At 42.7% G+C, this 13071-nt stretch overlaps 1 protein-coding gene across 1 annotated transcript in view; it reads left to right on the top strand.

Moving 5' to 3' along the window:
• LOC124046183 (protein kinase C zeta type-like) overlaps positions 1 to 10408 on the top strand; it is a 282494-nt gene extending 272086 nt beyond the window's left edge. The window contains 1 exon segment of the mRNA XM_046366285.1: positions 8104 to 10408. Within this exon segment, the coding sequence (XP_046222241.1) occupies positions 8104 to 8191 (88 nt within the window). The 3' untranslated portion in view covers positions 8192 to 10408.
• The last annotated feature ends 2663 nt before the right edge of the window (positions 10409 to 13071 follow it).

Here is a 13071-nt window from a genome sequence, read left to right as displayed (position 1 = left end):
ACTATATAGTTTAGATTTAACGAGTCATCAAACTAGTTATGAAGTGTGTATGACCACATATTTTAAACACTAATGTTATAGAGTACTGCAAATAGCTGGTAGTGTTTCAGTGTTCTATAACTAGTGTTATAATAACTTGATAACATATGGACGGTTAGTGGATAGGGGAGCTAGACAGGGCAAGGCCAGTTAAACTCTGGGAATGGTGATGGTTGTTGGCCAGTAGGGGGCACTCCTCTCTTAGGACCAGTCCAATCCAGTCTGTCACCGCGGTACCATAAGGGATTGGAGACTGGAGTCTGAGACTAGGGACCTATCCAGGAACAACCCCTAGCCCCTACCCACTATGAGACACTTGATTTCATACGTTTAAACAATATGGTGAAAATTCAACCTATAGCCTATCAGAGCAAGGTTGAGCTATTCCTGACACATATCAAAACATCTCATATCTCCACAAGTGTCTAGGGTTGGCTAGGCACTAGGGGTTGTTTCTAGACCGAGTCCATACAGGGTTTTTCAACGTGTGACTCATTTTACTGCCCCTTTGTGGCTCCATGGATATATACACTGATTATACCAAGCATTAGGAACACCTTCCTAATATTGTGTTGTCCCCCCCCCCCCTTTTGCCCTCGAACAGCCTCAATTAGTAGGGAGAATGGACTCTACAAGGCAAGGTGTCGAAAGTTTTCCACAGGGATGCTGGCCCATGTTGACTCCAATGCTTACCACAGTTGTGTCAATTTGGCTAGATGACCTTTGGGTGGTGGACCATTCTTGATACACACAGGAAGCTGTTGAGCATGAAAAACCCAGCAGTGTTGCAGTTCTTGACACAAACTGGTGTACCTGACAACTACTACCATACCCCATTCAAAGGCACTTACAGTCTTGTCCATTAACCCTCTGAATGGCACGCATACACAATCCATGTCTCAATTGTCTCAAGGCTTAAAAAACCTTATTTAACCTGATTCCTCATCTACACTGATTGAAGTGGATTTAACAGACCAATAAGGTATCATAGACTGACCAGGTGAAAGCTATGTCAAGGAAAGAGCAGGTGTTCTTAATATTTTGTATACTCAGTGCATAGTAGTGGTGAAGATCTTCAATATCTTAAAATTGAACAACCAGAGAGCATTCACCACCTGAGAATCTGCAACATAAGTGTCAACATCTTTTATTGTAACAGCTATCCACATTTCTTCAGTCTGTTTACGAGTGGTACTATGCAACGTCCCCGACTCAATGTTTTTGAAAAAAATTGTCTTCAATGAGAAAAAGAAAATGCCCTTGGTTCCAACAATGACTTCTTTCTCCAGTGTATACGCCATGTTTTGATCAATGTGGACATGTTGTCCACGGGGACTTTGACAGAATCCTTGTTTTAGATTAACTTCAAAAGAATGGGCTGAAAAGATTTGGCATAGCAACAGAGGTGGCTGCTGTCCTACCGAGGGGCTCTGTAGCCAGAGTATGACAAACAAGCCAGGCTTTTCTCCACGGCTGCAGGAAACTATTCCAATGTGGCTTTGCAGGCGGTGCCAATAGATATTACTGGGCTGAAGTTTGTCAACATTTTCATTCAAATCAAATCCAATTTTATTTGTCACTTGCGCCAAATACAACAGGTGTAGGTAGGCCTTACAGTGAAATGCTTACTTACAAGCCCTGAACCAACAATGCCGTTTTAAGACAATACCCCCAAAAAAGTAAGAGATAAGAATAACAAATAATTAAGAGCAGCAGTAAATAACAATAGCGGGGCTATATACAGGGGGTACGGGTACCAGTGTTGAGGCAATTGAGGTAATATGTACATGTAGGTAGAGTTATTAAAGTGACTGTGCATAGATACTAACATAGAGTAGCAGCAGTGTAGAAGGGGGGGAGCAATGCAAATTGTCTGGGTAGCCATTTTATTAGCTGTTCAGGAGTCTCATGGCTTGGGGGTAGAAGCTGTTCAGAAGCCTCTTGAACATAGACTTGGTGCTCCGGTACCGCTTGCCGTGTGGTAGCAGAGAGAACAGTCTATGACTAGGGTGACTGGAGTCTTTGGCCATTTTTAGCTCTCTCCTCTGCCCCTGCCTGGTACGGAGACCCTGGATGGCTGGAAACTTGGCCCTGGTGATGTACTGGGCCGTACGCACTACCCTCTGTAGTTCCTTGCGGTCGGAGGCAGAGCAGTTGCCATACCAGGCAGTGATGCAACCCGTCAGGATGCTCTCGATGGTGCAGCTGTAGAACTTTTTGAGGATCTGAGGACCCATGACAAACCTTTCAGTCTCCTGAGGGGGAATAGGTTTTGTCGTGCCCTCTTCACGACTGTCTTGGTGTGTTTGGACCATGATAGCTTGTAGGTGAAGTGGACACCAAGGAATTTGAAGCTCTCAACCTGCTCCACTACAGCCCCTTCGATGATAATGGGGGCGTGCTCGGTCCTCCTTTTCCTTTTGTCCACAATCATCTCCTTTGTCTTGATCACGTTAAGGGAGAGGTTGTTGTCCTTGCACCACACGGTCAGGTCTCTGACCACCTCCTTATAGGCTGTCTCATCGTTGTCTGAGATCAGTGCTGTTGCTGTTGTGTCAACAGCAAACTTAATGATGGTGTTGGAGTCGTGTCTGGCCATGCAGTCATGAGTGAACAGGGAGTACAGGAGGTGACTGAGCAGGCACCCCTAAGGGACCCCCGTGTTAAGGATCAGCGTGGTGGATGTGTTGTTACCTACCCTTACCACCTGGGGACGGCCCATCAGGAAGTCCAGGATCCAGTTGCAGGGAGGTGTTTAGTCCCAGGGTCCTTAGCTTAGTGATGAACTTTGAGGGCACTATGGTGTTGAACGCTAAGCTGTAGTCAATTAATAGCATTCTCACATAGGTGATCCTTTTGTCCAGGTGTGAAAGGGCAGTGTAACAGAGATTGCATCATCTGTAGATCTGCAGTATGCAAATTGGAGTGGGTCTAGGGTTTCTGGGATGAAACATGTGGGTATTACAGACTCAGTGTTACATGCCTCGAAGCGAGCATAGAAGTTATTTAGCACGTCTGGTAGACTCGTGTCACTGGGCAGCTCTCTCAGCTCTGCTTCCCTTTGTAGTCTGTAATAGTTTGCAAGCCCTGCCACATCCGCGAGCGTCGGAGCCGGTGCAGTACGAGTCGATCTTAGTCCTGTATTGTCTGCCTGTTTTATGGTTCGTTGGAGGGCATAGCGGGATTTCTTATAAGTTTCCGGGTTAGAGTCCCGCTCCTTGAAAGCGGCAGCTCTACCCTTTAGCTCAGTGCGAATGTTGCCTGTAATCCATGGCTTCTGGTTGGGGTATGTACATACAGTCACTGTGGGTACACTTATTGATAAAGCCAGTGAGTGATGTAGTGTACTCCTCAATGCCATCGGAAGAATCCCGGAACATATTGCAGTCTGTGATAGCAAAATTAAATGATACATTGTGGACTAATTTCATGTTAAGGCTCGATGTTTGTTTGTTTTCTATCCATTCAGCTTTCTATATAAATATATTGGCAATCAGATGCCATACAAATCAGAAGAAAAAGGCTGAGAACAATACAAATTCTAGGCACTTCGAGGAACATACAGTTTTCAGAATACTTGGAAACTGTGGTCCATAAGTCTATATACGTTTTTCATTTTTAAGTCAATTTGAACTTCAAATTCTGTATCCTGCCTGCCTTTGTCTGTTTCGACCTCTAACATAGTCCCATCATCTATCCATCTACCCTCAGTATAAGCCCACATTATCTCTTGGGTTCTGACAGCCGAGGTGTCTATACTGAGGTGTGTCAGATCAACCAGAGCTGCACCTCTCATCTCATTAGGGCCAACTGGGGGCTCACCCACTTGTCTGGAGTAATTTGCTGCGGGATTTGAGGTTTGCTGTGACAGTCTGCAGGGTTTAGCGTTGGGGAGGAGAAAGAGGTGAAGGGGGATTGTGAGTTGGCAGCTCTGCCAGTTCAATGGGAGAAGAGATCTCAAGCAGGCTTCAAACGCCATGGCATGGCAGCCCCACAGCACTTCAAAAGGAGAGACGCGATGCCTCTCTCTCTCTCTCCCTTTTTCTCTGTGTCGCTCAGGAGAGAGGGGTGATGTCGCCCACTCCTGCCGAACGGGAGAGGGAGTGATGTAAATCACGCCCCCTCCTCTTCTGTGATGGGTTTGGCAGACGAAAAAAGAAAAGTGAGAGAGAGAGTGAGTGGGAGGGAGAAAATGGGTAAACCCTCCTTGTTTGGATTTACTTTGCTGCATTAAAAAACCCTAGCTTCCTGAGAGCCCTTGCCAAGGAGCTAGGAGAGAGGGTGAGAGATTTCATTTGCTTTTGCCAGCGCCGTGACTTCACCAGTCTTGGAAATGGCGAGTACGGCGAGACCCAAAGCAATAAGGATTCAGTCTTTTCTATGTTCTATGGCTAGCCACAGAGATTCAAAGGCTTTATTTTTTTGTCTATAGACAGGGACGAAATGTTTTTAAATCCCTGGATCTGTATTGTAGGTAGAGTGAGGAGGTTGATTGGATTGGTTCCGTCCCACTTTGTTTTATGAATGCTGTGTGTGTGTGGGCACCGCCATGAAATACAAGGCTGTCTGTCTTTCTTCCCTTGAGCCCCCTCTCTCTCAGCTCCCAGCTCTGACAACCTTTTTCCCCCTCTTATAATTTTCTTTCTCCCTTTCCTCCTCTCACTTGGTTCTCTCTCTTTCTCTCAGTCTCTTTCTCCCCCGCGCTCTCGTTCTCTGTGTTGCTCGCTCTCTCCCTCTCTCCGCATCTGGTAGCACTTTTAAGCTGTCTCTGGAAAAAAGGCAACATTTGTGCTAGTGAGCACTCTTGTTTGTTTTGGTTGTGTCCCAAATGTTCCCTCCTCGCTCTGTTTCTCTTTTGTGGTCTTGTGCCTTTCCCCTCCTTTTCTCACCGCCTCAAGTTTGCTGCTACTCGCTGACTTCACTCAATGTTATCTAGCTAGCAGCACCCAAGTGTGCTCACAGATCCATCGATCATTTTAGACTGTTTGTATAATTTTAGTTGAATCTTACAGATTGCATTTTCTGGGTGTTGAATGGGATTCTAGGGGCATGGTGGTGTGTTTGTGTCTGGATCTAGATTACAATGAGCTGGAGATGAGGCTTCTCCTTAAAACTGGTCTAGGATCATCTCTACCAACATTAAACCTCACCTCAGCCATTACAGGAAAAATAACCACAACCAAACAAGACCTGCGTTTAAAGACAACCTAAATCTCCAGTACGGAAGCCTCTATTCCTCTCTTTCCAAGAGGCCTCCTTCCTGCGGCTCCACCCTACCCTCCCGGGGAGTGCGGTCAGCCTTCTTTACTACGGCAGATGAGGGTTGCGTCTCAAATGGCACCCTATTCCCCTATATAGTGCACTACTTTTGACAGGGCTCTGGTCAAAAGTAGTGCATTAATAACAGGAATTGGGTGCCATTTGAGATGCAGAGGAACAACATGTTGCTGTTGTTGGAGAAGCAGCTGCAGCAGAAGCTACGCTCTCAGAGTAGTACATTTATTTTTACACAGCCACTCCAAACCAGTCACACGGTTCACTTCATTTATAGATGATTACCGCTTTGTTAATGGAACCAACCGGGGGCTCAGCTGGGGAGAGAGTAATAGGCACAGGGAGAGTTCACTGATGAAGCAACAACATCCTGATCTTTCTTCTACGTTCTCACATTGTGCAAAGGGATGTTTTTTTGCTGGGGTTTAATGGTAGATTGTGTGTTAGAACAGTGGCGAGGTTGTTTGAACATTGCTGGCTTGAAATAAATGTAAGCTACTAGGTGGATCATAGCCTTCCTCATTGGCGCCCTAGTAATGATGTCCATGTTTGACTTGAAATGGGACTATTCTCACCCGACTGCCAAAGATTCCCTATGAATAGGAGAGCTGTAAAGGTAGCTCCTGAAGTACTGCACTAGCATGTCTATACCCTTTAAAGACATGCTCTCCAGAACTCTGGCGACTACTACGTATTTTTTAAACATCCCGCTTTGGGCTGGATGTGTCAATGTGTAGTTCACACATGCATAATCTATGAGAAGAATTACTGTCTTACCTCAATTAGCCACAAAATCCCTAGTCTGAAAGCAACTGTTTTTCTGGAAGCTGTGCTGCGCTACATTTCCCCCCTCGTGGGCCAGCCCCCTAGCAATTCAAGTTTAACCAATGGCTTCAGCACTTCACCATTTGAGTGACAGCTAACAAGAGGCACATCATGCACCCACAACAGAGCAAGAGAGAATGCAACATACAGTACCAGTCAAAAATTTGGACACACCTACTCTTTCCAGGGTTTTTCTTTAATTTGACTATTTTCTACATTGTAGAATAATAGTGAAGACATCAAAGTGATGAAATAACACACTGCCCCAACACACCTCCAGGCTGTGTAAGGGCTATTTGACCAAGAAGGAGTTCGATGGAGTGCTGCATCAGATGACCTGGCCTCCACAATCACCCGACCTCAACCAAAGTGAGATGGTTTTGGATGAGTTGGACCGCAGAGTGAAGGAAAAGCAGAAAAGTGCTCAGCACATGTGGGAACTCCTTTAACTTCTCTGGGATATGTGGGACGGTAGCGTCCCATCTCGCCAACAGCCAGTGAAACTGCAGGGCGCCAAATTCAAAACAACAGAAATCACATAATTAAAATTCCTCAAACATACAAGTATTTTACACCATTTTAAAGATAAACTTCTTGTAAATGCACCTAGTCACAGAAAACCATACAGCCATTTTCCAGCCAATGAGAGGGCTCACAAAAGTCAGAAATAGTGATTAAATTCATCACTAACCTTTGACCTTCATCAGATGGCACTCACAGGACTTCATGTTACGCAATAAATGTGTGTGTTGTTTGATAAAGTTAATCTTTATGTCCAAAAACCTTATTTGAAATTGGTGTGTTATGTTTAGAAATGCATTGTCTCAAACAAACATCTGGTGAAAGTGCAGAGAGCCACATCAAATTACAGAAATAAACATTGATAAAAGATACAAGTGTTATGCATGGAATTATAGATAAACTTCTCCTTAATGCAACCACTGTGTTAGATTTCAAAAAACCTCTACGGCGAATGCCCACCTTGCGATTGTTAGGTCAGCACCTAGCCACGGAAAAACATACAGCCATTTTCCAAAGGAGAGGTGTCAGAAATAGCGTTATAAATATTCACTTAACTTTGATGATCGGAATGCACTCCCAGGAATCCCAGTTCCACAATAAATGTTTGTTTTGTTTGATAAAGTCCATCATTTATGTCCAAATACCTCCTTCTTGTTCGCACGTTTAGCCCTGTAATCCAAATGCTTAATGCGCGATCGCTTAGCTCTGACAAAAAGTTATTTATATTACAGTTTGTAGAAACATGTCAAATGATGTCTAGATTCAATCTTTAGGATGTTTTTAACATAAATCTTCAATAATATTTAAACCGGACAATTCCTTTGTCTTTAGAAATGAAAAGGAACGCAGCTACCTCTCTACATCACAGTAGAAGCCTGACACAATGTTCTAACGACTGTTGACATCTAGTGGAAGCCTTAGGAAGTGCAATTTGACCTACAAACCTCAGATTTCCCACTTCCTGGTTGGACTTTATCATTCAAACAGTTTTAGAAACATCAGTGTTTTCTATCCAAATTCTAGCTTTTGGTCCTGAGTAGCAGGCAGTTTACTCTGGGCACCTTATTATCCAAGCTCCTCAATACTGCCCCCCCCCCACCCCCTGAGTCCCAAAGAAGTTAAGACCTAGCCACAGAAAAGCATTCCAGGTGACGCTAGGAAACCAGCAGATACGCAATTTGTAAGTAGACAAAGTAGCCAAAGAGTCACACTGCTATATTTGAAGATGAGTGTCTGACATGGGAAGCGAACCGGCGACGTTTGGAGCCGTAAGCTGCTACCCTCTCGTGAACATATGCCACGTCGCCTCCCTACATATAACTATCTTGTACAAATGTCTAGAAAATAAGTCTAAAGCAGCACATTGTAGCAATTTCTATTTGTTCTGGGTTAAATGACATTTTTCCCCATTCTCTCTCCTCTTTTCTCCCTCTCCTCTCCCAGGGACGTCATCAAGAGAATAGACCAGTCCGAGTTTGAGGGATTTGAATACATCAACCCTCTGCTGCTATCCGCAGAGGAGTCTGTATGAGGGAGAAGAGACCTCTTCTCCCACCTGTGTCTGTCCAGCCCCCCTCTCAGCCAAATCTATGAACAACTCCCTCTGGGATGGAGGGAGGACAAGAAACTCCCGGCTTTGCACGAGGTTCGAGGACATGAGTGCGAAAATGATACTTTTCTTTTCTTTGTGGATCCCCCATAATGTATTGCATTATTTTGTCAACTGGGGAAAACTCTTTGGAGGTGGTCAACATAAAAAAAGGACACAGGAACATTCCCAAAACCTGGTTGTTGATTATCTTCACGTTTTTTTGTTTTTCCCCAACTACTCCACCCCTGTGTCAGCAGCACGGCTGGCTATGTCATTTCAAAAACAGAAAGCGACTTCATTCTGTGCCTGCCATCGTAAAACAGATTTGACAGTCCCGCCCCTCGCATCCCTGGATGGAATATGACAGTTCTACGACTGGAACTTGAAGTTATGTGCACTTTGTTTTGTTAATTCATTTTTTTTTTTTTTTACTTGTAGGAGGCTCCGCTGCCTCGAGCAAAATAAGAATGTACAATGACGAAGGAAAAAATGATGATACAAGTTATTGTGTATTATAATGTAGGTAGCAACTCCAAATTGATGATGCCTTTCTATTGATGCAAAGTGGCACGTTTTATTCATGACCATTAACTTTCTTTTTGTTCGTTTTCCTCAGCATTGATTTTCATTAACAGAAAAAAAACTGAGACAAAAGTTTATTTTTTATTTAAGAAGTGCCTCAAAGATCCAATCTACACCATGTTTCTGATTGCACTTATCGATTGTTCCAATTCCTTTCAGCTGCCTGGTGGGTTGGTCAAGAAAGCCAGTGGAACACATCGCGCATACAGACCAAGGGCCTCATTTCTAAAGGGTTTTTGTGCACAGATTTTATTGTAAATTGCGCATACACGTAAATGTAAATTATGCCAATGTTTTAAGAGTTAAATCTTTAACAACCTTGGGCTTGACAATAAAATATGCAGTAGGAAGCATTTTTGTAGATCATCCAATACCCTGATAGCACAAAGAGGCAAACTATCATCTGTTGGTCAACAGAATTTTGAAGGATAGTGCATGGTCCTCAGCACTGAAATATGGGCAACTGTAAGTCTCTATACTTCAAACTTGAGAAGTCTGTTGCCATAAGTCCTTTACCATTCACAGCATATAAAAAATGTAGTTGATCACCATAGATGCTGAGTGAAAGCTGTTTAATGGGGAAAGATTTTTAAAGAACCACTGAACACGCTGTTTGGCACGTGTGTTTTTCTGTTGCTCATTAGAAAAACGAGAATTCAGTCTTGGCGGTGTGTTTCCTGACCGATTCTGCGCTTGGGGAATGTTTACCCCCATGAGACACTGTAGCCTAGTTCCCTTCCTCAAAATCTCCAGAATTAATCTAAGATAACTAAAGAAATCTGTAATTAATGTTGATGTTTGTGAAGAGGATGTTTAAGTGCAACTTTACATCCATTTTAAATTTGGGGCAGTATTTCTAAAGTAAAACAAATGTGCGACATGTTGTCTTAAATTAACAAAGTCGGGCTGCTGGGCAGATCTGTCACATTGCTTATGCTATTGGATAGAGATAAATCACCGCAGCTGTTCACCCCATGTTAGTGGGCAAATCGACATTGTCAAATCAAAACCCAACCTTCATTTACGTGTTGTGACGCACGGATGTTCCAGACTCCGTTTTAGACAAGACTGACTTTATGACCAAAATGATCCTATTTACATTTAATTTTGACACTAGAATAACTGTTTTTGACTCATATCGGTGCCACACAGGCCATTTTCAAAGGGATTCGTTGCTTTTTAAAGGCGGTCGCTCTTTAAATTGTGCATACTAACACTTTGAGAATTGATTGAATGCTTAAATTTAGTATAGCAACTGATTTTATAAATGAGGCCCAATGTCTTAGGTAATCCAAATGGTTAAATCTTTTTAAAAAATGGAACGAACGTTATGGAGCACAGTAGCCAGCCATGGTTCTGATGAAAACATGGTTACTCTTACCATTCTGTTGAAATACCAACCTGGTCTCAGAGCATTTTGTATGTAAATCTGAGAATCCATTTTGTATGGTACAGTTGAAGTCGGAAGTTTACATACACATAGATTAGAGTCATTAAAACACATTTTTCAACCACTCCACAAAATTATTTCTTGTTAACAAACTATAGTTTTGGCAAGTCGGTTAGGACATCTACTTTGTGCATGACACAAGTAATTTTTCCAACAATTGTTTACAGACAGATTATTTCACTATATCACAATTCCCATGGGTCAGAAGTTTACATACACTAAGTTGACTGTGCCTTTTAAACAGCTTGGAAAATTCCAGAAAAGTATGTCATGGCTTTAGAAGCTTCTGATAGGCTAATTGACATAATTTGATTCAATTGGAGATGTACCTGTGGATATATTTCAAGGCCTACCTTCAAACTCAGTGTCTCTTTGCTTGACATCATGGGAAAATCAAAAGAAATCAGCCAAGACCTCAGAAGAAAACATTGTAGACCTCCACAAGTCTGGTTAATCCTTGGGAGCAATGAAGGTACCACGTTGAACTGTACAAACAATAGTAAGCAAGTATAAACACCATGGGACCAAGCAGACGTCATACCGCTCAGGAAGGAGACACGTTCTGTCTCCTAGAGATGAACGTACTTTGGTGCGAAAAGTGCAAATCAATCCCAAAACAACAGCAAAGGACCTTGTGAAGATGCTGGAGGAAACGGGTACAAAAGTATCTATATCCACAGTAAAACGAGTCCTATATCGACATAACCTGAAAGGCCGCTCAGCAAGGAAGAAGCCACTGCTCCCAAACCTACATAAAAAAGCCAGACTATGGTTTGCAATTGCACATGGGGACAAAGATTGTACTTTTTGGAGAAATGTCCTCTGGTCTGATGAAACAAAAATAGAAATGTTTGGCCATAATGACCATTGTCATGTTTGGAGGAAAAAGAGGGAGGCTTGCAAGCCGAAGAACACCATCCCAACCGTGAAGCACGGGGGTGACAGCATCATGTTGTGGGGGAGCTTTGCTGCAGGAGGGACTGGTGCACTTCACAAAATAGATGGCATCATGAGAAAAGAAAATTATATGTATGAATATATTGAAGCAACATCTCAAGACATCAGTCAGGAAGTTCAAGCTTTGTCGCAAATGGCTCTTTCAAATGGACAATGACCCCAAACATACTTCCAAAGTTGGGGCAAAATGGCTTAAGGACAACAAAGTCAAGGTATTGGAGTGGCCATTACAAAGCCCTGACCTCAATCCTATAGAAAATGTGTGGGTAGAACTGAAAAAGCATGTGCGAGCAAGGAGGCCTACAAACCTGAGTTAAACCAGCTCTGTCAGGAGGAATGGGCCAAAATCCACCCAATTTATTGTGGGAAGCTTGTGGAAGGCTACCCAAAACGTTTGACCCAAGTTAAATCATTTAAAGGCAATGCTACCAAATACTAATTGAGTGTATGTAAACTTCTGACCCACTGGGAATGTGATGAAAGAAATAAAAGCTGAAATAAATCATTCTCTCTACTATTATTCTGACATTTCACATTCTTAAAATAAAGTGGTGATCCTAACTGACTTATTAATACAGGTAATTCTCTACTAGGATTAAATGTCAGGAGTTTAAATGTATTTGGCTAAGGTGTATGTCAACTTCTGACTTCAACTGTATGTATTAATTTGTGGCTGTCCATCACCCATTTCTATTCGTTACCAATTTGCAAAATGTACAGTATGTTACGATTTCTAGGTAAGTGTTATTAGTTAGTTAGCTAGGCTAGGGGTTAAGGTTCAAGTGTTAGGGAAAGGGTTCGCTAACATGCTAAATTGTTGCAAAGTAGCCCGTTATGAGATTCAAACTCGCAACCTTTGGGTTGCTAGTCGTTCGCGTTACACTTCCACTCCGACCAACCACATTTTGGTATAGCCTTAAGTAACCATCTGTCTTATATAACCAAATGTAACATATCATACTAAATGGAGTGTCTTGGATTTACATACAGAATAATACGAAATGCTCAGACCAGGTTGGAAATGCAGTATAGAGCTACATCACGCCTGAATGATCGGATCTTTTAAGTTATTGTCTGCATATACTAGTGCACAATGTGACAAACTGTTCTGGATGCCTGTAACTGGCAGGCTGGTGATTTGGACTTTGCACCAGCAGAAGGCTACACTGATTCTAATAGTTCAGTTCAGGACTGGACATGGTGGTGGAGGAAGACATTGTCAAAGTGTACATGCTGACCTGCGCTACAACTGACCTGGGGTTAGTGAATAGGCAGAGCTCTACTGTCTCTACTGAGGGTTTTAGGAATGTTTCTTACACACACACACACACACACACACCGAGAGATACAGATCATGTTGTGTGTACATATGTACATCCTTAAGGGAAGAAATGTATCAGGAAAGTCTAATATCATCCATACTAGACCCTTGAAGTGCATAACGAAGAGATAACTTACTGCCCATATCAAATAAGGAACCAGTACTATCTTAAGTTGAGAGATCCACAATGCATTGCCATCAATTAATAATTCAACACATTCAGTGCAAAGATAACCGAAATAACAATTTGCCTCTTAAGTCCCCAGCGAAAATGAGCTTTGAGATTAGAACGTTTGTGTTTCCTAGAGAAATGAAAAAGGCCTTTTTGGATGGGAATTATTTGATGAAATCTGACCTGCATTAATTTGATAACGGAGTAATAAGATTAATTAGATAATCCCAAGTTAAAGGGCTTCAATTAGCTGGCAGGCCAATATGTGAGTGAAAAGAAGGATGGAGGGAAACTGAGGGAGACGGAGAGAGATAATGAAGCTGTGGCATATTCACCGA

The sequence above is a fragment of the Oncorhynchus gorbuscha genome, linkage group LG10 (assembly GCF_021184085.1).
Source record: "Oncorhynchus gorbuscha isolate QuinsamMale2020 ecotype Even-year linkage group LG10, OgorEven_v1.0, whole genome shotgun sequence".
In the NCBI taxonomy this organism is placed as follows: Eukaryota; Metazoa; Chordata; class Actinopteri; order Salmoniformes; family Salmonidae; genus Oncorhynchus; species Oncorhynchus gorbuscha.
Note: the sequence above shows the minus strand (reverse complement) of the source record. Positions and strands in the feature narration are given on the sequence as shown.